Consider the following 27,419-nt stretch of genomic DNA (forward strand, 5'->3'; position numbering starts at 1 on the left):
AAAATGAGTGAATAGCTGATCAGTAAGAAGTGAATGATGACTGCCCCTCAAGTCTTTCACTAGGTTTTACTAAAATCGAGGACTCTTCTCCATATCTGAGCTCTACTTTAGATTGGTGCAAATGCAACATTTGTGATGTCATGTTCTTCTATCATGTGGGCACCTCATGCCACTCTGGCATGAAAAGCTGTAATTGTCGGTTTATTCTCATCAGTCACTTTCTCCTGAGCCAGAGAGCATGTTGACTTCTCCTGAACTTCAAGGTGGGCACTCGTTTCCCCTCAAGGCAACCAACAACTATTTCAGGCAGTGGAAAGAGTCAAGCATCATCCTCCAGTAGTATTCATTCTCAGTGAATTTTCTTCCATGGCCAAAGCTGCAAGAGTTTTGTTCAGTTATTGTGTCCTGATGTTACCACATCAGGACTAGATGCAATAAAAAGGCAATAATAATATCATAAAAGTTTTTATCGTGAACAAACTAACCAACTCCTGAATGGATCATAGTGCACCTATTTTTTGATAAAAATATCAAACTCAGTGGTGGTTATACAACTGTTGGAATCTAGATGACATCCCCAATATTTAGCCTTCCTAGCTCTTCCTCCCTCCATCTACTTGACTTACCTGAAAACTTTTTAAACTAAAAAGGGAAAGTGAAAGGAATCAAATTATTATCATTATACTTTACCTTTGAAAAGCTTGTTTCTTCTTGGTTAATGTGAAGATGATGATCTCTTACTGAGTGTGCCACATGTTATAGTTGGGCTTTTCCAAACATCATCTTAGATCCTCATATCAACTCTATGCTCATTGTTGACGTGTTATATACTAGCAGCCTAAGTTTCAGATTTTAAGTGATTTGTCCAGAGTCATCAGTAGAACAGGGATTAGAATTCAGATTTTCCCAATTCCAAAGTGATCCCTACATTCCCCGTCATGAACCAAAACCTCTTCCTTTAATTTTCATTGTCACTCCCAGTATGCTCACTACTTTTCCAAAGTTCGTAAGGTTTTCAGTCATCTCTCGCTGGTTAACCCTTCTGTCTCAGGTTTTTGGCAAAGTGGCCAATCCCATTCATTGGCTGAGATATTTATGGACAGACATGCAATTATTTATCTTCCTAGTTCAACAACTTAAGTCTGGAGGCACTTGCATCTAGCTCAGCAAATAAATACTAAGAATTAAAAAAAACAAAAGGATAAGGCCTCCCTGGTGGCACAGTGGTTAAGAATCCGCCTGCCAATGCAGGGGACATGGGGGCGAGCCCTGGTCCAGGAAGATCCCACATGCCGCAGAGCAACTAAGCCCGTGCGCCACAACTACTGAGCCCATGTGCCACAACTACTGAAACCCGCATGCCTAGAAGCCCATGCTCCACAACAAGAGAAGCCACCGCAATGAGAAGCCCCCGCACACAGCAACAAAGAGTAGCCCCCGCTTGCCACAACCAGAGAGAAGCCTGCGCACAGCAATGAAGACCCAACGCAGCCAAAAATAAAATAAAATATATAAATTAAAAAGAAATAGCATCATTGCCTGCTAAAAAAAAAAAAAAAAAGGATAAGTTAACAGACCAATCCTGTGACTGAGGAAAGTATTTCCTCTCTTTCCTTTGTAAGCCTAATAGGTAAGGCATGTGCTAAGAGATTTTAAAAGCTCCTGAGAACAGCAACGACAAGTAGTGATTGTTCTGAGTTCACAGAAGCCCCGGTGGTTTTGACATTTCCCCAAGGAATTAGCCGGGAGGTCCAGTTCAGATGGAGGAGGAAAGTAGGAAGGACCATCGGGCTTTGCTCAACCCAGGAGGAGAGAATGAACTGGTGAGTCTTCCCTTCTTTTTATTATAGTTTCTCAAAGTGCCTGAGCCTGTGGGCTACTTGGGGTGATGCTGGCTTTAGGAACTGGAGAGGTTTAAGTCTGGTAAGTCTCCTGGAGATCCACGAGGCACACCTTTATAGTGGGGGACCTGCAGGGGCGAGAAAGTTGTGTCTTCTAGATGATGGCATTCTTGCCAGCCTCATGTGCATTGATTGGACCAGAGAAGCTCCCCTCAGCTATTTTGCAGAGTCATCGGTGTATACTCCCACAGGGTACTCACTGAGGTGTTCATCCTCATTATCTGACACTCCATATAATTAGACAAATTCAGGCAAAAACTGAAACACTTTTTAAAAAAAAATTCTTTTATCTTTAGTATATCTGAATAACTTGGTCTCAGAGCGCTTTGGGCTGAAATCATGCCTTACAAGAGCCAGGAGAGATTTTAAGCACCAAGTACTGAAGAAGGAATAGAGCGTGACCTGGGATTGAGCACACGTTAAAAAAAAAAGTTCTCATTTCTCCGATTCTTTTTTCACACTGCCCCTACCACTTAACACAGATAAATCTTGAAAAATAATCATGAAAAACTTGAAAACTCCTGCAGTAGCTCTTTGGTGCTGAGGAGTTTAGATTTATTATTTTATTTGATCCTCAGAACTCACGGAAGGAATTAATCCTATTTCATAGACAAGAAATCTGAGACTTGGGAGGTTAAGTAACTTGCCCAAAGTCCTCAGCCTCCAAGGGCCAGGCTGGGAAACCAGTTCACTCCTTCCCCCTCCACACCCCGTGCTGTTCACACTCTAGCTAGGCAATGAGAAAGGGAGATGAAGAAAAAGGGGGTATGGAAGAGAGAGGGCGCACTGGAGAGTGGAAAGGAACCCAGAGGACGTGGTTCATATGTCAGAAAGGTATCAGTTACTTGACTGGTTTTTCTGGTTCCCCATGAGATCCATGGGAAATCCATACCCACTCTCTCCCCACCTACCCGCCTTTGTGAACCTACAGAAAATAAGTGACTTCATGTATACCTGCACTGTCCAATAAGGCAACCACTGGCCACGTGTGGTTTTAGAGAAGTAGCTGGTTCCAGTGGAAATGTGCTCTAGTGTTAAATACAGAGGCTTTTGAAGACTTAATCAAAGCAATGTGTAAAATATCTCATTAATAATTTTCACATTGATTATACATTGAAATGACAATGTTTTGGATAGCTTGGGTAAAATAAAACATATTGTGAAAATTAACTTCACTCACTTTTTTTTACTTCTTTAAAGTGGCTGCTGGGAAATTGAAATGACAAAAGGGGCTCACATCGGTGGCGTACACTATTGTAACCCACTGACCTTGACAGTGGGACAGTGTTCTAAGATCCTTGGACTGAAGGGATGCAAAGACTTAAACCTACTCACCTGTGTTTCCTACCGAACAACTCTGTGCCGGATCTAATTTTTTTTTCAGCATGTCGACGAGCGTTCATGAAAGTCTCTGGTTGCTCTTAATTCTTCTCTAACTAGGTGTTGCTTTGGTGAAGTTTAGAGCCTCGTGTTTTCCGTCTCTTAACCATAGAAAGGGCGTGAGTATCAAAGGATTCAATAACAGATGAGGAGCCGCTTTTCTTCTTTTTTGTTGGTGATCAAATAGTTCTAGAGAAATCCACCAAAACAACGTTGTTAGGACTCCCAGCTAGGCTTACCTCATTGTCAGGGCATCCTGGTGAGGGGGACAGGCTATCGACCTCTCCATAAATCTTACTCAAGAGCTTAGGCAGAGAGCACAGATGCAAAACCTACTCGGGTGGATCAGGAAACTTGGTGAGGCAGGTAGGCTACAGGGGGTGACCCAGGTGCACAGCTGAGAGGATTTGCCACCTGCCTCGGGGCACTTGCTGTCCTATAAGTCACAGGCCCAGTGCTGTCGGATCTTTCAAGTTTGAAAAGGAAGCCAGAAATCTGTATGCTTATGTAAAATAGCCTTATTATAAACTTTGGAAAAAAATTCTTTTCTTTTCTTTTTTTTTTTTAAGATAATCAGTGGGCCAAAGTCAAATTGGGCCTAGTCTAGTCCCAGCCTTTGGAAGCCTGTCAGTCCGTGGTTTTACGACCTCTCCTCACTTGCTCTTCCTTTCCTGAAGGTTCCCCATGGTCCCATCTGACTTCTTGCAGTCGTCAGTTCAAGGGAACAAGCACTGTGATGTGCGAGAGGGCGTGAGGTAGAAACCGTCTCCACGGGCGGTGAGGGTCTGCGAGATGAGCCATGCGCAGGCTTGGGTCATTTTGCTGAGCTCAGCACAGCAGAAGGCATGGCAGGAGCCTCCGCAGTTGAACCTTGCTGTATCAGCTTCTGTCCTCTGCCACCCCCAGCTCCTCCTGGCGGGGAGCGGCTTATACCTCCTGTGTCGGCACCGTGCTCAGTGCTTGACAAGCAATATTTCATGTCACCCTCACAACAGCCAATGTGACAGATGCCCTCACTGTACAGGCCTTGACTGTCCTTCCCAACCTCTCCCACCCTCCCACTCCCATCTGGCTCCAGGGGTCTCTTTTTCCTTCACGTGGCTTTTTCCTAAAAGTGTCTCCGTTCTCCTGCCCCGCGTTTCATCAACCCCTCCATTCACAGTCAGCTTTTCTTGTCTCCTCCTGTGGTCCTCTCAGGACCCACAGACTCACTAACAGCCCACAGCATCCTTCACAGTCCCAGACCCTCAATGAGCCTGGAGCCTTCGGACTGTATAGCTCCTACCTAATGGAATGAAATTTGTTCTCTGGCAGGCCTGGGTTTAAATTCTGGTCCTGTTGGGTAAGTTATTTAACATCTCTGAGTTATTCGTAAAATGAGGATAGTAATACCTACCATTCAGAATTGTGGTGCGGATTAAATGAGGTAAGACACACTTTCCAAAAACATCTTCTGTTGTGCAATATCATAATAGGTATTTACTGTATAAAAAGTCTGCTTTTCCCCCTAGCACTTAGGTTTGAGAAATACTAGGTGAAACAGGCAAGCCAATAAGAGCAGGGCCTCTCAGAGCCTGTAGTGTACTGTGGTGCTTTGTGAATCTCCAAAAGGGGCATTACAGTGTGCTCTATTTCACACGTATGTATGTATCCATGGAATCCTTCCTGTGTGTGTTGGGCAGGGCGTACAGATACCCTCAAGACTACTGTTCCATGGAACCACCTCAGGAAAGGCTGGGATGTTTTCCATGAACGATTGGTAACATTTTAGCATTATTATTACTCTCCTCTATGAAAAAGGCATTATATCTCCCCGCAGCCAGGCATGTCGGGAGGCACAGAATGTGCACAGCATCCTCTCTTTCGGAGTCCCCTCTGGCCATGCTTGCTGCATTTACTTTCCAGAGATCGTCTTGATTCTGCTCCTGAGACAGAAGTGCTGCGTGATTCGTATCGGTTGCCAATCCCAACCGTTCCATCGGGGCTCCCCTCTGCACAGATGCCCACCACACTAGTGTCAAAATCACAGGTGGGAGCAGCCCCAGAAGGCAAAAAGACAGCAGATCTTAGTCAAGGTTCCACTGCTGACTGGGTGGCTGCGGACACCTTTTGGGACCTTGTTAGTTGCCTAAGAATGACATCAATTACCCCTTCTGATTCACAGGGTTTGCGAGGGTCACATAGGAAGGATGGAAAATGCTATGAAAGTATGAAGGGTAGATTTACATGCAAGGAGTCAGGAGTTGTCCTGTGGCTTTAAAAATTACAGAAATACAAATAAGTGAAATTGATGCTGAGAATACTTCCCCTGCCTCTGATTAAACTTGGGGAATGATAATTGTTTGAGGTCTACCATTTCAAAAACAGTATGTGAAGAGTTGTTAAGAAAAATCAGGAGTTTTGAACATCTGAATTATTTTAAACACTGTCACATTCTCCTCATCTTCCATTCAAGGAAAAACAAAACAAAACTCAAGGGACTAAAACTGAAAATTAAAAAGTGAGCTTGATTGTCTCTTTCCTCTGTTTAGTCACCATTTATAGTAACAGATTGGGTGACAGCAAGTTTATCTCAACTTCAACTGACACCTCACTACGAGGGAGAGAGAACACTATAGATGACAGAATCAAGATTCAAAAAGTTCTCTAGGGACTTTCTTGGTGGTCCAGTGGTTAGGACTCCATGCTTTCACTGCAGGGGGCATGGGTCTGATCCCTTGTTGGGGAATTAAGATGCCGCGTGCCGCGCGGTGCGGACAAACAAAAAAGTTCTCTAGGCTGGATTGTAGGGGAGAAGTTGGCAAGATGCAGTGCAACAGGCCTCATTATTGAGTTTTTGTCTTAAGTTATTATAAAAATACAAGGTGAGGGGATCAATGACTTGGGCTTAGCTATGCATGGAAAAGTACTTTATTTGGTTATGCCTGGATTTTAGTTGCCAATATGATATAACTATAAAAAAAGTCCTTGGATATCTTGTTGGAGTTTGTTCTGCAGAATAGAGGACATAAATCCTGCTATAATTTATGTAAGAACTGTTTAAAAGACATTGGAAATAGTTCCCCAAAGAACTATCACAGTGGTTGTCTTCCAATAGTTAAGTGGCTGTTGTGGAGAACAGAGTAGAGGTTGGTAGAGTCCAGCCTGATCTATTTTCCTTATGGAAGAACTTCCTAATCACCTGTGGTGGCAGAATCTTAACATGACACCCCTCCAATGAGCTTTGCCTTTGTATTATCCCCTCTGGTTGAGTGTGGGTGGCACCCAAAAGTATGATGAGCTCTAATTCCTGTGATTATGTTATGTTGTATGGCAAAAAGGGATTTACAAATAATAAATGCTGGAGAAGGTATACAGAAAAGGAAACCCTCTTAAACTGTTGGTGAAAATGTAAACTGGTATAGTCACTGTGGAAAACAGTATGGAGGTTCCTTAAAAAATGAAAAATAGAGTTACCATATGATCCAGCAATACCATTCCTGGGCATATACCTGGAAAAGATGAAAACCCTAATTAAAAAAAATACATGCGCCCCAATGTTCACAGCAGCAGTATTTACAATCACCAAGATATGGAAACAACCCAAGTGCCTCTCAACAGATGACTGGCTTAGGAAGATATGGGATATATATATATATATATATATATATATATACACACACAATGCAGTATTCCTCAGCCATGAAAAAGAATGAAACATTGCCACTTGCAGCAACATGGATGGACCTAGAGAATATACTAAATGAAATGTCAGACAGAGGAATACAAATATTATATGATATCACTTATGTGTGGAATCCTAAAAAAAATAATAGAAATGAATCTATATATAAAACAGATACAGACATAGAAAATAAGCGTATGGTTACCAAAGGGGAGAAGGAGGGAGGGAAGGACAAGTTAGGAGTATGGGATTAACAAGATACTATACATAAAACAGATAAGCAACAAGGATTTACTGTATAACACAGGGAATTATATTCAGTATCTTGTAATAACTTAAATATAATCTGAAAACAAATAACTGAATCACTTTTCTGTATACCTGAAACTAACACAATCTTGTAAATCAACTAAATTTCAATTTAAAAAAAAGAGAGAGAGAATCTGGATGGGCCTGACCTAATCAGGAGAGCCGAGAAAAGAAACTGGGCCCTTCCTGAAGTCAGAGAGATTTAAAGCATGAGAGGGATTTGATGCAAGGGAGGTTTTCCATTGTATCTTTGAAGATGGAAGGTTCAGTGTAGCAAGGAGCTCTGAGTGTTCTCTAAGAACTGAGAACTGAGAGTAACTTCTGGCTGACAACCAGCAAGAGAATGGAGGCCTCTGTAGAACAGAGGTCTCTCACTGCCACAGCAGTGAGAGGCCCGCATACCGCCAAAAAAAAAAAAACAAAAAACGATTACATGGTTTAAAGATTTAAAAAAAAAAAAAAAGATTACATGGTTTAAAGATGTTTTTTAAAAAAAAAGATTACATGGCTGTCGTCAGGATTCAGTGGCTTGTAGCTTAATAAATGAAAGTGTTGTCTGGACTGTGCTCCTTCTGGAGATCAAGGACTTCCTTCAAGATGACATGGTTTAGGGGCTTCCCTGGTGACGCAGTGGTTGAGAGTCCTCCTGCCGATGCAGGGTACACGGGTTCATGCCCCGGTCCGGGAAGATCCCACATGCCGTGGAGCGGCTGGGCCCGTAAGCCATGGCCGCTGAGCCTGCACGTCCGGAGCCTGTGCTCCCCAACAGGAGAGGCCACAGCAGTGAGAGGCCTGCGTATCGCAAAAAAAAAAAAAAAAAAACAGACAATAGGTGTTCATCTGTGAAAGATGGTGTACAGCTATTTTTTTCCAAAAGATAAATTTGAACCAAATAATTCCTGAGACATTCCTCCTGTTTAGTGATGCTCTTGCTCCACAAATAACTTTTAACAGAACATGCCATGTTGCCCCATCCATGCCTTTGACGTAGGGCGAATTTTGGTTCTAGAAATTGTCCCTGCTAGCCAGCCCATGTGCCTCATTCCCTTTTGATGTACTTTCAGCGCTCTGTCGCCATTAGCCTCATCAAAGGTCCTCAGCTGCACTTTTACTTCCAGGAACACGACGTGATAGCACTTTTGCTATAGTAGTCCTGGCTGACTTTATGAGCGTGGCTACAGCTGTACATGTAATGTAGCGTGGCTACATTATGTACATCTCTTTGGCACTGGATTTTGATTCACACTTCTAAAGACGGAATGGCTTCATTTACTCCAGAAAGAGCTAACACACCATTGTAAAGCAATTGTACTCCAATAAAGATGTTTTTAAAAAAAAACATAAGGGGGATATTTAAGAGATTAAGCTATTTCAGTACTTATTTTAAACTTTTTTTTAAACAAAACATTTTTTTTAATTTATTCATTTATTTTTGGCTGTGTTGGGTCTTCATTGCTGTGCGCAGGCTTTCTCTAGTTGCGGCGAGCGGGAGGCCAGCGGAGGCTACTCTTCGCTGCAGTGCACAGGCTTCTCATTGTGGCTTGCGAAGCATGGGCTTTAGGCACGCGGGCTTCTGTAGTGTGGTACGTGGGCTCAGTAGTTGTGGCTCGTGGGGTCTAGAGCGCAGGCTCAGTAGTGTGGCACACGGGCTTAGTTGCTCCGCGGCATGTGGGATCTTTCCAGGCCAGGGCTCAAACCTGTGTCCCTTGCATTGGCAGGCGGATACTTATCCACTGCGCCACCAGGACAGTCCCTATTTTAAATTTCTTCAAGGCTCAGTGTCTTTTTTATTTTTCTAGTTTGTCAACATGTCTACATTTTATTTTATTTTATTTTGGGGGGTGTTGGCAAAGATTTTTATTATTTATTTATTTATTGAAGGGAAGTTGATTTACAAAGTTGTGTTAGGTTCAGGTGTACAGCAAGGTGATTCATTTATACATATATATCTATTCTTTTTCAGATTCTTTTCCCTTATATGTTATTACAAAATATTTATTTAGTTCCCTTGTTGGTTATCTATTTTATAAATAGTAGTGTGTGTATGTTAATCCCAAACTCCTAACTTATCCACCCCCCCGCCAAGACTCAGTTTCTTTGATATACAAATAATAACTTACAAATATTATTAATAATAATAACTATTTCAATACATGATAATGTCTATTTCATAGGATTCTTGGGAAGATTAAATGACACCTAAGCAAATGTCCAGAAAGGTTAGTTCTTATTGCCAAATGCAGACAAAAGTGAAAGTGCTCGTGACATTTTATCCTTACTCAAAAGGCACTTCATGGCATGAATGCAGGGAAAATACAGGAAACTATAATTAACAACATTTGGCAAGTAGTGATAACTAACACAAATTACTACATGTGACTAAACCAGTAATAGAAGGTTGAGGAACAATACCACACTAACATGATTCATTACCTAGAGACAATATTATCCTAACATTAAAGAAAAGAACTTTAAAACATGGCAGAGTTAGAGATAAGAGAGCATTTTAAGAATATCCTCCCATTTAACACATAAAAGAACACAATTTGGCATGTCTAGATAAAGACAGCAAAGGGTAGATTGTGAATAATAAATAGAAACTCGGTGCTGTGATTGTTGTTTTAAAAAAAGAAGATAAAACATGATGAATTCTAGCATCATACAAGGACTCAGAGATATTATCTCCTTGGCCATGATTCAAAGGACTAAAAGTTTGAGGATTATACAGAAAGAGATAACTTACTCTAAGACTATTGGAACATTCTCACTCATGGAAAAGCCTAACATGTCACAGCAAAACGCTGGCATTGCCATCCACAGGAGAAAATTGAAGTACTGAGAGTTATTTATGTGATATCTTGGTTGAGTAAATCAATTTACAACTTTGAGCTGTAAGATTCTGGTTTGAGGAAGTGAAAGTGTTATGAAAGTAACCCAAAATACCCATTCCAAAAAATTTGAATCACTACTGTGTCTTTGCTTGGTGGGTATGCAACAGATATTTCAGATGGATAAACACGTGAATGGTGAACATAAGAATAAGATGATTTACAAAAGCTGAAAAAGACCTGTTTACAAGACCAGTGGTTCATAAATGGTACTGCTCCAGATGCAATAAAAATTCCAGAACAAAGACAGGAGGAGACCCTAGGAGGTGATTCCATAAGACTAAGAGGATCCCACCAAAAGGGAATTTGGTGAGGAAACCATGCTTAGATGAAACTGGGCCCTGTAATTCTCCTTTCCTGAAGAATATGACCAATCCTAGCTCTGTCTCTGATTGCAGCTGTGAGAACTACCTATAAAGAAAAGAAAGAAAAAACATGTTTTTTTAAATGCCCTTTCTGTGCTAGTACTTCGTGTATGTTCTCATTGAATCCCTATGAGCTAGTTACTCAGATATCAATTTTACAGCTGAGGAAACTGAGGCTCAGCTAAGTAAACGTATAAAAGGTCACATTACGTAAGCATCAGAGGATGCTCTGTCACACTGTTTACCTCCTATGCAAGTGAAGGATGGCTGTACTGGTGTGTGTGTGTGCTTGGGTGTGCTCGTGTATATAGTTACTACATCTGTTAATCATTTAATTCGTTTGGTGTTTATCTCAAAGCCTTTTTCCTAGTTTCACGTATTACAAAGGTGAGCAGTTTTCTTTTGGGCCTGCATTTGACTTCAGTTTTGACAATTTGTGCTCAGTGGGAAAAGCAAAAATTCCATTTAAGCCACTGGATCAATCACTTTCAGAAACACAACTTATGGTTTTGGCAAATAATATTTAGCTCTAAATATTGCCTGTGGTCAAATCATTTCACAGTGAGTCCAATGGGACTAGCCACTTTTAATCCACTGAAATTTTGTTGTAAATTAACCAAGCTAATATTTACTCTCAACATATACTGAGTGTTCAAAATGTTTCAGGAACTGTGTTAAATGCTTTGCATGCATTATCACATTAGTTTCTCACAACAACCCTAGAAAAATAGTTAATGCTCTTATTTCCATTTATGAAGGAGGAAATTGAGTCAACAGAAGTAAAGTGGATTACCCAAGGTCAGATATCTGGTTAAGTGGTAGAGGCATGATTTGAACTTGGTTTTCTCACGCCATATCCCAAGCTTTTAACTGTGACGTCAGACTACTTCCACTGTGTTTTACAACCAGCCACTTTTTTCACATGAGGAATCTAAAGTTCAGTGAATGAAATCATTTACCCAGATCACATTAACTGGCAAGTGATGGAGCAAGAAATAGAAGTGAGAGCTTCTAGAAGGCAATGGGGTGGGCTATAAAGAACAGAGGCTCTGCTGACAGACCTGGATAGGGCTCTAAATTGTGACCTTAGGGAATAACCTCTGTCAAAAGGCATGTGCAAATTTCAGTTACTCCTAATCCAAGCTGCTTCCTCCGTATTCTGGTCCTAGAAAAAGACAATTAAGGCTGTGTTACCTCTCCTGTTATCTGGAATACAGAATTCTAGTGGGGAACAAAAAAGCGAGGGAACATTACTGCTTAGAGAGAATACAATTCAAGTCTATGTGAAGATGGGCACAACCTCTGTGCTATTCAACTCCACTAATAGGTGGCAGATCTGGGGTCCTCACCCTGTGGAACACAGCCCGTTTCCATTACCATCCTTGACTCAGTGTATTGCAACTCAAAACTGAAGGAGTCACCTCTCTCCTCCTTTGGATGAACCTATTATCAGACCACTGCTAACCGTGACAGAGCACTTCCTTTGTGCTCAACATCTTACACTTCTTGTTTAATCTTCACAACTATTCTTCCAGGTGTGTGTTATTAATATCCCCTAAGTACAGAGATGGAAACTGAGACTTAGAGAAGTTAAGTCCTGAGGTCACATAGCTAATAGGTGGCAAAACTCACTTTATTGCAACGAGCCACGTATAATGGGGTTGAGATTCTGATGCTCTCACTCCTGTTCCCAGTATCTTTACATTTACAAGACCTCTGGATTCTACTTATCTTCCTCTCATGGCACACATATTGTTCCTGGCTCTCTCCTCTACCCTGCTTTTCTTAATGGATTTTACCAGAGGTAAATCAATATTTAGGAGAAATCTGAATGACTCTTACTGCATCAGAAGACTAATCATCTAGAACAATCAAATTATACTTGAGATTAATCGGTCAAATGGAAACATGATAAACTCGAATCACATAAACATTGGCAAGCCAATTGGGAGTAGATTGAAAGAGTACCAAATAAAGTAGTGATTCTTTTATCTTAAACCTCAAGTCCCATATCTAGCCACATAAACTCTGGGAAAACTGAGAAATGATAGAAAGGAATTTTACCAAGATTTATGAGGCCAGTTTATCAAAGAAGCAAAAACATTGCTTCTACTCATCTTTGCTCAAGGAGCTACTTATTTCTGAAAGTTACTCTGACATTAACAAGGTCTTTTATATCTATCTATCATCTATCTATCTATCTATCTATCTACTTATCTACTATCTGCTATCTAGGTTTACTATCTACTTACTTATTTTTTAACAGATAGGGAAAAAAAAACTGTTGATATTTTGATTGAGGTGTCCCCGGCCATAAGCGATGTCTGTCACAGAAATTTATCTTGGTTACAGGGATGTGATTTTATCTCTGCTTCTATGTATGTCAGCACTTCCCAATCAACCACACCAGGAGGCAGCTACTGTATTCCCAGGTCACCAAACCTCCTATTTCCAATAGAAATCCCCTTCTCTGGTCTTTTTCTTTTTTCAATCACTTTTCAAATTTTCCTGCCATTTTCTCTTTCTCAATCCAATCTCACTGAAGTAATTAAAGTAACTTCCACCTGCTTGGAACAATATCTAATAACAAACTCCACTTTTATTTTATTTTTATTGACATATATAATACAGTGGTGTCAATAAAGTACACTGATTTCAAGTGTACAGTTCTATGACCTCTATCAACACTTGGTTAAATGGGATTGCTAATGGTTAGTCCTCAAACTTAATATATCTCTCCATTTATTTAGATATTGGCTCTCAGCAATAATATGTAGTTTTTAATTTAGAGGTCCTGTACAACTTTGTTAGAACTATTACAAGATAATTGATTTTTTCCCTTGATAGTATTGCAAATGATATTTAACTTTATTTTCAAATTGTTTGTTACTAGTATATACAAATACAATTAGTTTTTCTGTATTGGCTCAATATCCAGCGACCTTGATAAATTCACTTATTAACTCTAATAATTTGTTTGTACATTCTTTTCATTTCTTCATGTACATAATCACATTATATACTCATAAAAAGAGTTTTACTTCTTTTTTCCCCAAGGTTATTGAGATATAATTGACATATAACAATTTGTAAGTTTAAAGTATACAACGTGTTGATTAGATACACTTAAATATTGTGAAATGATTACCACCATAGCGTTAGCAAACACCTCCATCACCTCACACAGTAACCACTTCTTTTTTGTAGTGAGAACTTTAAGACTTATTGTCTTAGCAACTTTCAAGTATATAATACAGTATTGTTACTTTTCATTTTCCAATTATTGTAAACATTATTTCTTTTTCTTGCCTTACTGCACTGGTTAAGTCTTCCAATACTATACTGGATATTAGTGGTGATTGTTGATAACCTTATTTTGCTTGTGATCTCAGGAGAGGCCTATATTTTATCATTAAGCATGATGTTAGCTGAAAGATGTTCCTATCTCTTGTTAGGTTGCTGAGAGGTTTCTTTCTGTTTTTTCTTAATGTATTGGTGTTGAATTTTATGAAAGTTTCTCTGTATCTATTGAGATCACCTTATAATTTTCCTCCTGAAAGTTAACATACCAAATACAGTGATTTTCAAGTCCTTGTAATCCTAGAATAAATTCCATTTGGTAATGATGTATCACCTTTTTAATATATCACTGAGTTAGTTAGATGATATATTTCAGGATTATTTCATCCATGTTTCTGACAGATCTTAGCTTGTAATTTTCCTTTCTTGTAACATACCTATCAGATTTTGGTATCTGAGTATGCTCGCCTCATAAAATGACTTGGGAGCATTCCCACCTCTATTTATGAAAGAGTTTGTGAAAGATTGGTATCATTTTTACCTTAAATATTTGAAAGGATGCACAACCCATCTGGGCTTGAAGTTTGTTTTTTAGTTTTTTTCTCTTTTTTTTTGGTAGAAAGGCTTTTAGCTACACATTCATTTTCTTTTATAACCTTAAAAATACTCAGATTTATTTGAGTTTATCAATTTGATTAACCTCACAAAGTATAAATTTGGCATTATTGTCTCTATTGTATGTCTGCTTTCTATTTTATTCATTTCTCTTCTTATCTTTATTTCCTTCCTTATGTGTTAAAATCTTCAATGATGAGAGCGAATTTAAGTTCTATCAATTATGCTTTATAAGTTTTGAAACTATGCTTACAAGTACACAAAAATTTAAGATTGTTATGTCTCTCTGTTGAATGGATCTTTGTCCTTCTTTTTCTCATAATATTTCTTTTCTTAGAGTCTATTTTGTCTGATATTAATATAGCTATACTGATTTTCTTTTGTTAGTCTTTGCATGATACATTTCTCCCTTCTTTATCCTTATAATCTATCTGCTTCTTTATATTTAAAGTGTGTCTCTTGTAAACAGCATATAGTAGATCTTCTTTTATTATGTAGTCTGACAATCTTTGCTTTCAGTCATAGAATTAAGGCCATTTACATTTAATGGAATTACTGGTATAGTTGGGTTAAAGTTCATAATGTTGCTATTTGTTTTCCATCTACTTTATCTGTTCTATGTTCTTTCCTTCACTTAGCATTATATCATATAATGTCCCATAACTCTACATTGAGTTCATATATTTTGTTTTTAATGGCCCCACAATAGCCCATTGTTTTGACCCACATCTTATTGAATGATTAGCTATCATTTATTTCTTCTAATAATTTTGCTATTACAGATAATGCTGTGCTGAACATCTTTATATACATCACTTTCCACTTTCTGTATTATTTCCTTTGGGTATATTTTTTAGTGCAGAATTACTGATTCAAGGGATAGAAACATCTTTATAATTCTTAGTACAATTTGTCACCTTGCTTTCCCTAAAGAATTACTCCAGTTTATAAGGTTGTTAGCAGTGTGTATCTATAGTGATTTCATTGCAGTCTTGATAGCATTGTGAGTTCCTTTTTGAATAAAAAAAAAAGTATGGAAAAGACCTGAAGGGGAATCAGAATTATGATTACCAATGCCACTGCTGTGTGTAAGTAAACAGAAAAAAGGAAAGCCATTTTCCTGAAATGTGTTCATTTCAGCTACAAGCTGGACTAAAATTCCAACTGTTCTGCTTCTATTTTGCACACACCTTGGCTTTGGCAATAGCCCATGTAAATAACTTTGTAAAAGAATGCATATTTATGACATAATATGTGAACTGGCATATACTTTTTATTTGAGTCTAATAAACCTATAATTCACAAATAAAACCAAAACAGGTTTACAGAATCAGAGGAAAGAGAGGAGAGAGAAAGGAGATCCAACTGAAAATATGCTTAAAAGCACAGTGAACACATGTTTCTAAGTTACATTTAAATCTTATCATGAATAATCTCCAAATAGAGTGGCAGCATCACTAAACTTAACGGTCATTGTTTCCCCAGGTAGGTGATTGTGTTGAGGAGTAGTGGAAAGGAACTCTTAACATTTTAATTACTTTGCAGAACACTTAAGGTGACATTATCTCATTTGAGCACAAGTACCCTGTAAGGCACATATTTCTAATTGTTTTGTAGAAGAGGAAATTGGGATTCCCTAGAGGTGAAATGATTTACCTAAGTTCACATAGTTGAAAACTAGCAGAGTGGTGACTCAAACTTATGTCTTAGCTTCTTAAGCCTGTGACCTTTTCAATATGTCTAAGTGTTACTTTCAACAACTGTTATTGAAATGTTAATCTACCACAGAGTTCTTTATTAGAAAATATTAATGAAAATGACCATAGTGAAGATGAAAACTTTTCCAAAGAATTAAGACAAGAGATTTATTATAGCATGATCTAAACTGGCATAAAATTCAGGAGATTCCATCACTGAAAGTGCTATAGAAACTCAGTAAAATCCTATCTTCTTGACATTATAGCCCTATGATCTGGACCCGGGATTTCAGTCTTAGAACACACACACACACACACACACACACACACACACACACACACACACACTCACACACACACACAAAATAACACCAGAAAGTAAAATAATGGTAGAGTAACAATGTCATTCATACTCAGGAGCCCTCTGGGTCTTCACACTAAATATCTAGTTTTTGAAATTTAAAAAACAATGCTGTGAAACTTCATTGTAGGAGATGGAAACTAAAAATTACCTTTGATTAAGCAAATCTATTGTTTTTGGCTAGTTATCTTCCCCTAAAACCACATCTCAAGTCTTTACTCAATTCATGACAAACATTAACTAGCCTATTATTAAAAATAGAAATATTTCAGCATGTTACTCTCAGGGTAAATACCTATAAGCTGTCTTTTGAAAGTTTTTCATGTCCACAAATAATCTCATAATTTATATTGCCCTACTGTTTTAGAAATCAGTACACTTATGCACACTCTCAATCCTTCTTAATCATATTATTATAAAACAAATCTGAATCTGAATAAAGCAAGATATATAAGTATGGATCACATTGGTCATAATTTTATCATCTTCCTCCAGTAACTTCACATTAATAATTTTTTTAAAAACCTTATATCTAAAAGAAGTAAATATGATCCAAAACATGAAGTATTTTATAAATCTGAGGTGACTCTTATAAGTATTTAGAACCAAATAAGTCTGTCCATTCCTTGCTCCTAATGTTTTAGTTCCATGTGCCAAGGTAGCAAAATGAGTCCTTCCTGGAATTTTTTAAATTATATCAGCTGACAGCTGTATGCAATCAATCTGATTCAACCAGCCAAAACTAGATTTCTTTCTCAACCAACCCCTGAATGTAACGTTTGTGTGTCTTGGAACAGAATGAGTTTTTATGTGGGAAAAAAATAGAGTAAATCTTTTATTTACTCTCCAGGAGGTATTTGGTTACCAGACCCAGAATCTACGCAGAGCTCTCTGCCTCATAACATCCGTGCTGACCTGTGGGGTCCTTCTCCTGTTATTCTACTGGAAGCCGCAGTGGAGGGTATGGGCCAACTGTATCCCATGCTCCTTGCAAGAAGCAGACACTATTTTGCTAAGGACAACGGTGCATGTCCTTCTGTGTTGCATCTATTGCACAGCCTGTGATGGCCAGCATTCCAGAGTGGATCCTCCTCTATTTAAGTTTCCCTGTCCACAAATAGGAGATGGCAAAACTATCTCTGCTGTCTCTTTGCTGTGTCTTATTTTGACTCAGGAATGAAGGGCATTTCCTCCACATCAGCCTGGAGAAATTTCTACCATGTCAGGCTCATTGTGAGAGCCCTTAGCCATTACATGAGCAGTGGCTGTCCATGTTATAACTCTTAAAGACATAACATGGGAATGATTGTTCAGTTTTTCAGAAATATGTATTTTGAGGAAGTTATACATTTTACACATCAAGGTGTGATTTTAAGATAGCTGGAAACTATTTTCTAGATATAAAGTTTCTTGCAAAGTGTATCTTTCTCTTTTTTCCCTAGCACAGTGGTTCTTAAATTTTAGTCCAAATCAGAATTACCTGGAAGGATCTTTAAAACAGAGACTGCTGAATATTGGATCCAGTAGGTTTGGGGTGAGGCTGAGAACCTGCATTTGTAGCAGGTTCCAAGATAATGCTGATGCTCTTATCTGCAGCTCAAACTTTGGGAACAACTGGTCTACCACTTGGTAGGTATTTGGTTGATTGAGTGCTTTATTGAACAACATTGGAGAATTTATGGGCTGGATTTTCTTCTCTAGGATGAATTTCAAAGACATATGAGGAAGAAGGTAATCTGCCTCTACTTATCCACACTGAAGTTTCCTGTAAGCAAGAACCCAGAAGAACCCCTGCTGGCTGACTACCACTCTGTCATAAACCAAGCCATACTGAAGCCAGAATTAAAAGTAAGTGATTTTAAGAGTACAATGTTATGGCATGTTTTTGTTACAAGAAAATAATGTATTTATTGGATGAAAGTTCTGAAAATCACACTGCTGGGCTGGGAATTACAGCTACGTATCAAGGAAAGTGAGAGCTGCATGTAATAGACAACCGTCACCTCCCCTGATGGGTGAATGACAACTTTTCTATTACATTTGTAATTGCATTTGCAATGTATCCAAGTGCAGAAAATCAGGTATGTTTGGAACCACTTGGAGAAGAGGTTTCAGAAAGTTGGGTAAGTCCGAATTTTCCTCAGCACTCATCAGGATCTACGGGAAGAACACTGATTTGTTAAGTACCATGAACTGAAGTACGGTTCCTGTCCTGACCACACCCTAGGTTGCTGGAAGATAACAGCACCTGCTACAACATCCATCATACGTTTGGACTGGGTCTGACCGGTGGAGAACAAGAGGTCAGGTGGGGTTTGTGGTACTCCTGGAGTAAACTCTGCCAGCAGAAATGGAGATACCACATCGCTTATGATCAGTGAATTGTTGGCATAATGTTTCATCAGCTTCATATAACCCCAGCTCATTTACTGGCATCAGAGAGATGTCGTAACTTATTCTCATCTTAGGCACACTAATTAAAAAGAAAAGACCGAAAGAATAGTACAAGCAAATAACATTTGATCTTTTCTCTCAGGATTATAGAACAGTATTCTCTGTGTTGTCTTTTCTTTCCTCAAAAAATCTTGAGTCATTTCATAAACATCAGCATCTTAATCCTCCAAATCCTCTGAGAGACAGAAAGACAATATGATGATTGCATTTTACTATGGAGAACCAGCCCTGGAGAGAAGGATTTTTTTGCTCAGTTAATTGTGTCATTCACCACTGTTATTTACAGAACCTAGAACAGTGCCTGATTCATGGTAGAAGCTCAATAGATATGTGTGGAAGGAATGAATAAGTAAATGCATTCATTGATCCGTGAACTAAACTCTAATATGCCAGGCGTTTCGCAAGGCACAAGGGACCTAAGGATAAATAAGACTTAGTCATCGTCTCAGAGACATTAACTGACTGGAAGGAAAGAGAGACAAAGAATAGTGGTACAATTATGAGAATGAGATCTATAGATGCCAATAGATTAGAAAATCATAGTATAATAGTAGCACAGGAAATTCTTAGGCTCCTTGTTAACTCACAGTGACCTAGAGTCCCTGCTTCCCTCATCTGTAATTTGAAATGGCGAATCCTGGTGACTGAAAGTAAACCATTGCAAGCCTTCCCAGGAATCTTAATAATCACCTTCATTTCTTGCCCAGTTTTAGGGACAAGAAGAAGGATGTGCCTGACCATCTTCACAGTTAGTCAGAAACAAAAATTCTCAAGCTAAGAAGTAATCTTGTACTTAAAATACAGGTTCTTGGGTTCTCCTCCATAATTCTGATTTAGTAGGTAGAAGCTGGGGTGGTGGTAAGAAAAGAAACTGCATTTTTAGCAAACACCCCCATAATTTGTATTCACACCAAGCCTGCGAGCTACTGATCTGTTATTGTTTTCAAGTCTTCCCTCTGACTGAACGCTATGCAAAATGAACCAGGCATCTAGATTATGACAATATTACAAAGTGCCTTAGAGATGGTATCATTATATAAGATTTCAGATACAATGCTTAAAACACTGAAATACAAGAAGTTTTCAAAGTCATTAAAAACATATTGCTTTAATAGCATTAAGCACAGGACATTTAAAGGATTGATCCATTTAGGAAATCTAGTTGATAAATATAGATATACTCTGCCTAGGAAACCGTTTCCACAGGAAAGATTTCCCATCGTGTAGCTACCTCATGTTTGTCCTTATTTATCAAGTGCCAATCTTTAGTAAACATCATACATAATTAAATTTAAATCTGGTCCACACAGTAAAGAACTTGACAATCTAATAAGCAAGACACAGAATATAGTTTCCCAAATATGAAGACTAGAGGAGACAATCTACTTAGAATCATAGAGCCACATTTTATTTTGTGGGTTTTTCTCTTTGGAGAGTAAAGAAAGCAAGTAGAATATGGAGCATTCCCCCGCTCCCCCACCAGTTTTCCCTTTTATATTTTAGTGTAAGACTAAATGCTTTTTTCAAAAATTTATTGTGATTGATTAGTTGGTTGAATGACAGCTTATCAATTTCCTAAATCAATTCGAGCTTGCTTGCAGGAAAAGCAAGGACTCAGTAAAAGAAATAAAGGAAGAGGGATACACAGAAATCTCTGATCATAAAAAGCCACAAAATCTAAACACAACTTCCTCTTTCAGGCTTCATAGCAGCAAGGCAAAGAGAAAATGCACAGATGTTCATAGTCTCACTTTCCTGTAGCAAAAAGCAAATCAAGACATCAGCTGTGATAATTTTACTCTGGAGAGAAATTGCCAGAGGGCATCAGGAAGAAAGCAGGAAAATTATTCCAGGAGGTTCCCTGCCCCTACCTTCATTCATTCATGAACCGAACACAACTTCGCATCTTAGTGCCTGTCCCAGACAAGTCCATAGACACTTGGGGTAATTCTCTTACCGCAGGGACACAGGGCCCTATGGAAAATACACACTTACCTCATCCCTCATTCATCCAAGCTGTCTTCCTATTAGGACAGTTTTTAAGTTGAGTGATCCTTCATCTTTTCACTTAGCCCACCTTTATTTAGCTTATTTACCTTTGCCTCCTTTATTTAGCCTCCTGAAGGAGAACTTTCTGGCAGTAGAGATCTAGGCACGTCCTAATCAGGGGTTAGCTCCAGACCAATTGCCTTGTTGGTAACCCAGAACTCCAGAAGAAAAAAATTTTGGTGGCTAAGGTTTGCTAATGTCTCTAATGGGAATACTCCAACCATGGCTGATTTCAGTGTGACATTGCTGAATGTGGAGCTGTGAAAGTGATACTCATAATTGGCTTGGTGATTCTGCAGGACCAAACTTAATTCTCAACACTTGTCACACCACTGAGAAAAAAGGCATGCCTGTTAGTACCAGAGGAAAGAAATCTGAGTGACAGCAGCAAAAGAGGGTGGATTTGCCATCAACGCTTCAGCTCCAAGCTGGTGGAAGCTGTTCCAGGAGAAGAGAGAGAGAAAAGAAGCAAGAGGAAGGCGGGGGAGAGAGAAAGAGATTTAGGGCTGCTACGAAACCCTTTTCTCTTACTCCTCAGGTCTTGTGGGAAGCAAACGTCAGAAAAGAAATTGTGCCTATAGACCATGACCTTTTCCCCTTGGAAAGCTCCTTCCTTAGAATACAGCCCACATATAGATACTCACCCATCAGATCAGTTCTTTGAGAAAAGAACAAGCAAGGTTTGGTTGGAGTAGAAGAGACAGGCTTTACTCATTCTTCTGGAATCCAATGAGATTGTCTCAAATCTTAGCGTTTGGTTAGAAGTCAATAATTTATGTAAAAATATAACCCATGGTTCTATGGCTCTGAATCCACTCAAAGTATAAAATCACTTAACTCTAAGGCCTTGTTTCAGAGCAAAACCTTATGGCAGCGCGAGTAAGCCTTAGTCCTGGGTCTCTCTGGAGATCCTGGGATTTCTCCATCCCCACCTACCCCCAGATGCCCTCCTGGTCCTCTGCTTTCTGGATCTTCATGCCTGGGAATGCTCCAGGCACTTTCCCCAAAAGCTGATGAGAAGCATCTCACTTAGCTCACATATAGGGCTTGAAACCCTGCAAGAACTTGAGGTTATCTGAAAATGTGCTTTAGGAAATGAAATAGACAGGTCACAGATAAGAACTAATGTGAAAAAAGAAAATCATTTTGTCATTTGTAAAACGGATCCTCTCTGTACAAATTATAAAGTATAGAAGCAGGTTCAAGTACTGCTAAAATAGGGAATGTTTCCCCCGAAAGCAGTTTCTCAAAACATGCCTATCTTGTTATTATTATTATTTTTTAATGGGAAGGCTCTAAGACCAACATACGTGTTATACTCTACAACCATACCCAAATCCCAGAAATTGGGTACCGTTTCTATGCATCTGTGAATTTCTTAGCTCTCCCTTCCTTTAGAAAGTGGGTATGTTAGGGGAGTGAGGGATTAGCTAGCAAAATCACCTGGGAACTTTTTTCAAACCCTAATAAACCCGCTCCCTAAAAATTCCACAGTTCATAGAAACGGGTCATGCCAGAATCCTGAGGCTTAGTATTAACTGTTCGGAAAACTACAGGCCTCCCTCCCTGCCAAGAACTCTACTGGTGGCTTATCAGAATGGAAGCCGAGCGGTCACATGCAGTTTGAAGATGCTCACCAGTGATTCTGACATGCTCCTCCTGCCTCTTTGAGGACCCCCAGCCTAGTCTTCACCATGTGGAGCCTAAAGGGCCTAGCAAAAAACATATTCTCAACAATTATTTGGTGAATAAATTGATAAATGGATGAATGAATGAACAAATCATCACATTGAAAAGAGATAGAGACCATCGCCAAAGAAAATATTCCTAGTCATTCATGCTTGGTTTTTCAGAAATACCTTCCAGCAGGTTTACTAATATCTCATGGTGCTCCTTCAAGCACAGCTCCTAGCCAGTGCAGAGATGCCCTTCATCACTTCCCCTGTTAAGAAATCCTTCCATCTCTTTGGAGAGGGACCTTCTACGTCCGAAGCAATTATTCCCCTAATGAATGGTTCTGAATATTAGGCAAGTCTACTTAATTTCATTCTGACTATTTAGTTTTGTGAGGCCACCTGGAATAATTCTAGGGCTTCTTTTTCCCCTGCCAGCTCGTCAGATTTCTAAAGTCAGGGCATGTCCTCTCCTTTGTTCCTTGGAACTTTGTTCATGTGACCCAGCTTCAAACCTCATATTCCTTCCGGTTGCTCAGCCATTGGTCACTGTCCCTGAAAATTCTGCTTGGCTTGTGCTGAGATTGAGATGAGTACACAATTCCCTAAACATGCAATACTTTTTGGCAAGAGACAGTGGAATAGATGAAGTAGCAAGGGGCATGCCTGTCTGTGATTCAAACATGGCTGTCAACTGAAAAAACAACGCACAACCTAAAAGTTGAGAATTATGTTTATTTGGCGGACATTCTGAGGACTTCAAGCCAGTGAGACAGGACTCTCAGGTCTCATAGAGGTCCATCCATGTTGCTGCAAATGGCATTATTTCATTCTTTTTTAATGGCTGAGTAATATTCCATTGTATACATGTACCACATCTTTTGGACTATTGTGATGATCAAATGAGAGAATCTTTTGTAAGAACTTTGTAAATTGCTATGCAAACACAAAGACTTCTTTTTTTAAATTTTTATTTTATATTGGAGTATAGTTTATGTACAATGTTGTGTTAGTTTCAGGCATACAGCAAAGTGATTTAGTTATACATGTACATATATCTATTCTTTTTCAGATTCTTTTCCCATATAGGTTATTACAGAGTATTGAGTAGAGTTCCCTGTGCTATACAATAGATCCTCACTGATTTTCTATTTTATATATAATAGTGTGCATATGTTAATAGTGTGCATATGTTAATCCCAACCTCTTAATTTATCCCTCCCTGAGGGCTTCTTATTGTAATGTACATATGTGTGGATTTACAAGTTGTTAGCCGTGAGGACCATATACCATCTTGCACTTCATTGGCTCATTCCTTCATGTATTCATTGAGTTCATATGCTAAGGACCTGTCCTAGGTGTTGGAGATACCAAGGTAAGATAGACATGATCTCCAACATCAAGGGCAGTCTAGAATGCCTGAGAATTCTAGGAATATCTTCATATTTGTGTCTTTTTAGCTGCTCTTAGAATATAATCAAATTATTTTTTTAAAAAAACTCAAAATGCCTTTCTAATTTCATTTTGATTCTTGAGTTGTACTGTACTTAAGATATATTTTAACCAGAAAAACAACTTTGTCCATCATGTACTAACTTTCATTTAAAAATATATTAGTATTTTGAGATTGGCACGTTAATTTTTGATTGAAGACAAAAAGTCCCTAAAGGGTAGAGAAGGGACTCCTGCTTAGAGTGGTCTGTACTCACTTATTAATATGAGCATGTAGCTGTGACACTAATAGATGATCAATCTCCTACAGAAGATTAGTGTGGGGGTCAAATGCCATTGAGGTTGAACTCCAACCCACGTGGAAGCTGCTTGTTAAACAGGTAACTGTTTTCGTTTATTTTTGAAAATAAACTCCTGTTTTTTCCTTTTTCTTTCTAGTACTCAGAGAAATCGATGTAGACAAAAGTCTGTGTTTTGTGCAACTTTTTTTTATTATTCCCGGTGACTTTAGTTTATGTGTTTCCTGTCTATTGAGGTTTTCTTTTTTATTATTATTTCAATAAATATATATATTTTATACCAGGAATTCTAACTGGCCCTTTTCAATAACCACTTGTTTTAAATTCAAATCCCTTCCCAGTGTGAGGGACAGATTCCCGTTTCATACTTTCCTGTTTGTTCGTTTTGTTCTTTTCAGTGTTTTATGGTGGTTGTGATGGGTGGGGGGAGTGGGGAGGGTTGTTATTATTTCATGATCTCTTTGAGGATTGAGAAAGGATTATTTTGGTCTTTTTCATACTGTTCTATCACTCTATTATATCCATTTTCTTGAGAGTGACTTCTTCCTTGGTTGGTGTTTTTGTTTGTTTGTTTTAGAATATTTTCTCTGTATGCTTCGAAGTTATTGCTTTCGGTAAGCTCAGCTTGGGTGGGACTTTCCCTTCTTCCATTTCTCTTCCTCTCTGTGCTCACTCTCCCTTTTTGGTTGTTCTTATTAGTCCCCATGTGTCCCCAGTTCAGAACTAGGGCCTGTGTTGGAGGTTTGTGTTCTGTCCCTTGGGGATCTGTTCGATGCAGGCCCCGAGCTAGCTTGGGGCTTGGCCAAGTTCACAGCTGCATCACCAACTTGTCTCTCTTATTCCTCCCTCTGCTGGTGAATCCTTGCTGGTTGTGACTTTTCTCAGCCTCTGCTCTGGGGCAAGGCTGGTTTTGTCCCCTGCCACTTGTGGGACGCTTATTCCTCCTAGCATTGAGCTCCTAGTCATTGATCTCCAGTCCTTGTATGAAAACCAACAGACTGATCGATCAGTCCCCACTCAGTGCTGCATGTTTCTAGTCTATTTCTAATCCACAAAGATGGTCATTTGGGTTTTTAACGTGACCATTTTTTAAAACAAATTTTTCTTAGACTTTTTTTAGAGCAGTCTTAGGTTCACAGCAAAATTGATTGGAAGGCACTGAGATTTCCCCCATACCCCATGCCTCCACATATGCACGATCTCTCTTACTATTAAAAAAGCAGAATGCTTTTTAAACTTCTTATTCAAGTACATTTTCAAATTACCAAAGACTCTTTCAAGTGTCAATTTAGTCTATTTTGAAAAGAGTGTTAATATTTTCTGGCACTTATGAATTAGGCCTTTAGTAGAAAAAAAAAGTAAAACTATGTCTTCACATTTGGTTTCAAAAGAATATTGAATAAGGGAACTAAATTAAATGGTGTTGTTTCTTCTACAAGAAGTATTTAACCAATTTTCTACTGAGTTTATACAAACTCGAAATCATATTATCTCAAATGTGTAATATACAATTAAAGCATTTTATGCCAAGCAGACAGAAGAGCTATAATTTGTAAGAAAACATGTTGCAACGGAAATTATAAAAACATTAAGGAACACAAGCTTCTTTAATGTACAAAATATATCCAAGAGTTTAAGAAACTTTTAAGATATATCCTATTAACTTATTAACCAGATGTCAGTTCATTTTTAGGACTAAGGTAGAAGTTTATTTAATATATTAGAGAATTATAGAAAGTAGAAGTAAGAAAAAGCGGCAGTGGTTTTAGGTACTATTTCATCTAATTCATAATAATTATAAAGAGCACGTCATCAAGAAAAGAATCCTTGCTTTGCTCAGATGGACTCTTCATTCAAGCTGTGTGTAGGTCATGTGACCTTCTCTAGCTCCCTGGGGTTTGCCCTCTCTGCTATTATTATTAACAGTGAAGTCAGCAAGACCAAAATGGGGACAGTTGAGGGAATTTAAAAAGTTGAAGATCTTATTAAGAGACCAAAAATACCTACATGGATGACCATCTTTGGGGCTGGTGACAAATTCTACCCATGATTTTCACTGCATCTTTGGATAAGACGTTTCCCTTCCCTGGGTAAGACCTTCCCTCTTTGTTCAAGGGAAGGTCCATGCTGACTCGACTGACTCTCGGAGGATCTTACTAAGACCTGTGAGATGAGAGTATGTTATTTGTAAATGAATGACCTGGATAAAAGTGGAATCTTTAATTTTCATTGTACAACTTGACTACATTGGCCGCATGTGATTACATGAAAAAGAAACCTGCAATAAAAAGTTCAAAATTGAAGTTTGTTTTTAAAAGAGTCTGAATCATGTGTCTTCTCCATTGTGGGTACATCTGTTTAAAAAGGTAAAATGTTAGATTTTGTTATTGGTCAAATATTTTTGAAAATTCAAAATAAATAAGAATGATCAATTTGTGGGCATGGCTCTGAGTGCTTAAAATAAATTTGCTTCTACTATATCACATTTTATGTGCTTGACATTGTCTCTACTGAAATTAACGGAGTTCTAAGTGAATTCTATTGTTGTATGTTGTAAAAATGGAAGAAAAAATTCTATAAAGAAATGACATCATCTTGACTGCCGCTATGGTCCATGCAAGTGACCCAGATGCTCTTTTCATACCTTCATAGGTTTTAAATCTATACTACGTGTTTCAAGCCTTTACCCTCACTTTGTGGCTGTCTCAGGGTTACATCGAATACTCAGTGGCCATCATCATCTGTTCTCTCCATTGTCTTAAGTGTGTATGATTTGCGACAGGTAAGAACAGAAATCGTAGCTGGATTCTATTTAGCTTCTAGCTGCACAAGAAGCCAAACCTATGGCCTTTCCACTGAAAGCAAAGAGTTGCTTTGTTAAACATAAGTCATAACAAAAGAAAAAGCAAGGGCTTACTAAATACGGGACCTCAGGAGGAGGGCTTCAGGAATGCTAGGTAGATTTAAACATCTTTGCAAACTCTTATTATCAACTGATGGCTGCACTGAATA

The 27,419-nt window shown here is 38.7% G+C and overlaps 1 protein-coding gene across 1 annotated transcript in view; it reads left to right on the forward strand.

Annotated features, from left to right (window-relative positions):
- The first annotated feature begins 1,760 nt into the window (after window positions 1-1,760).
- The window catches only part of LOC115857451 (probable cation-transporting ATPase 13A5), a 101,502-nt gene continuing 75,843 nt past the window's right edge, over window positions 1,761-27,419 (forward strand). Inside the window, 8 exon segments of the mRNA XM_030864412.2 lie at window positions 1,761-1,823; window positions 17,331-17,504; window positions 18,182-18,333; window positions 18,538-18,603; window positions 18,708-18,788; window positions 24,419-24,488; window positions 27,060-27,148; window positions 27,150-27,189. Coding sequence (XP_030720272.2) covers window positions 1,761-1,823; window positions 17,331-17,504; window positions 18,182-18,333; window positions 18,538-18,603; window positions 18,708-18,788; window positions 24,419-24,488; window positions 27,060-27,148; window positions 27,150-27,189 — 735 coding nt within the window.

Source organism: Globicephala melas, chromosome 4, assembly GCF_963455315.2.
Source record: "Globicephala melas chromosome 4, mGloMel1.2, whole genome shotgun sequence".
Taxonomy (NCBI): domain Eukaryota; kingdom Metazoa; phylum Chordata; class Mammalia; order Artiodactyla; family Delphinidae; genus Globicephala; species Globicephala melas.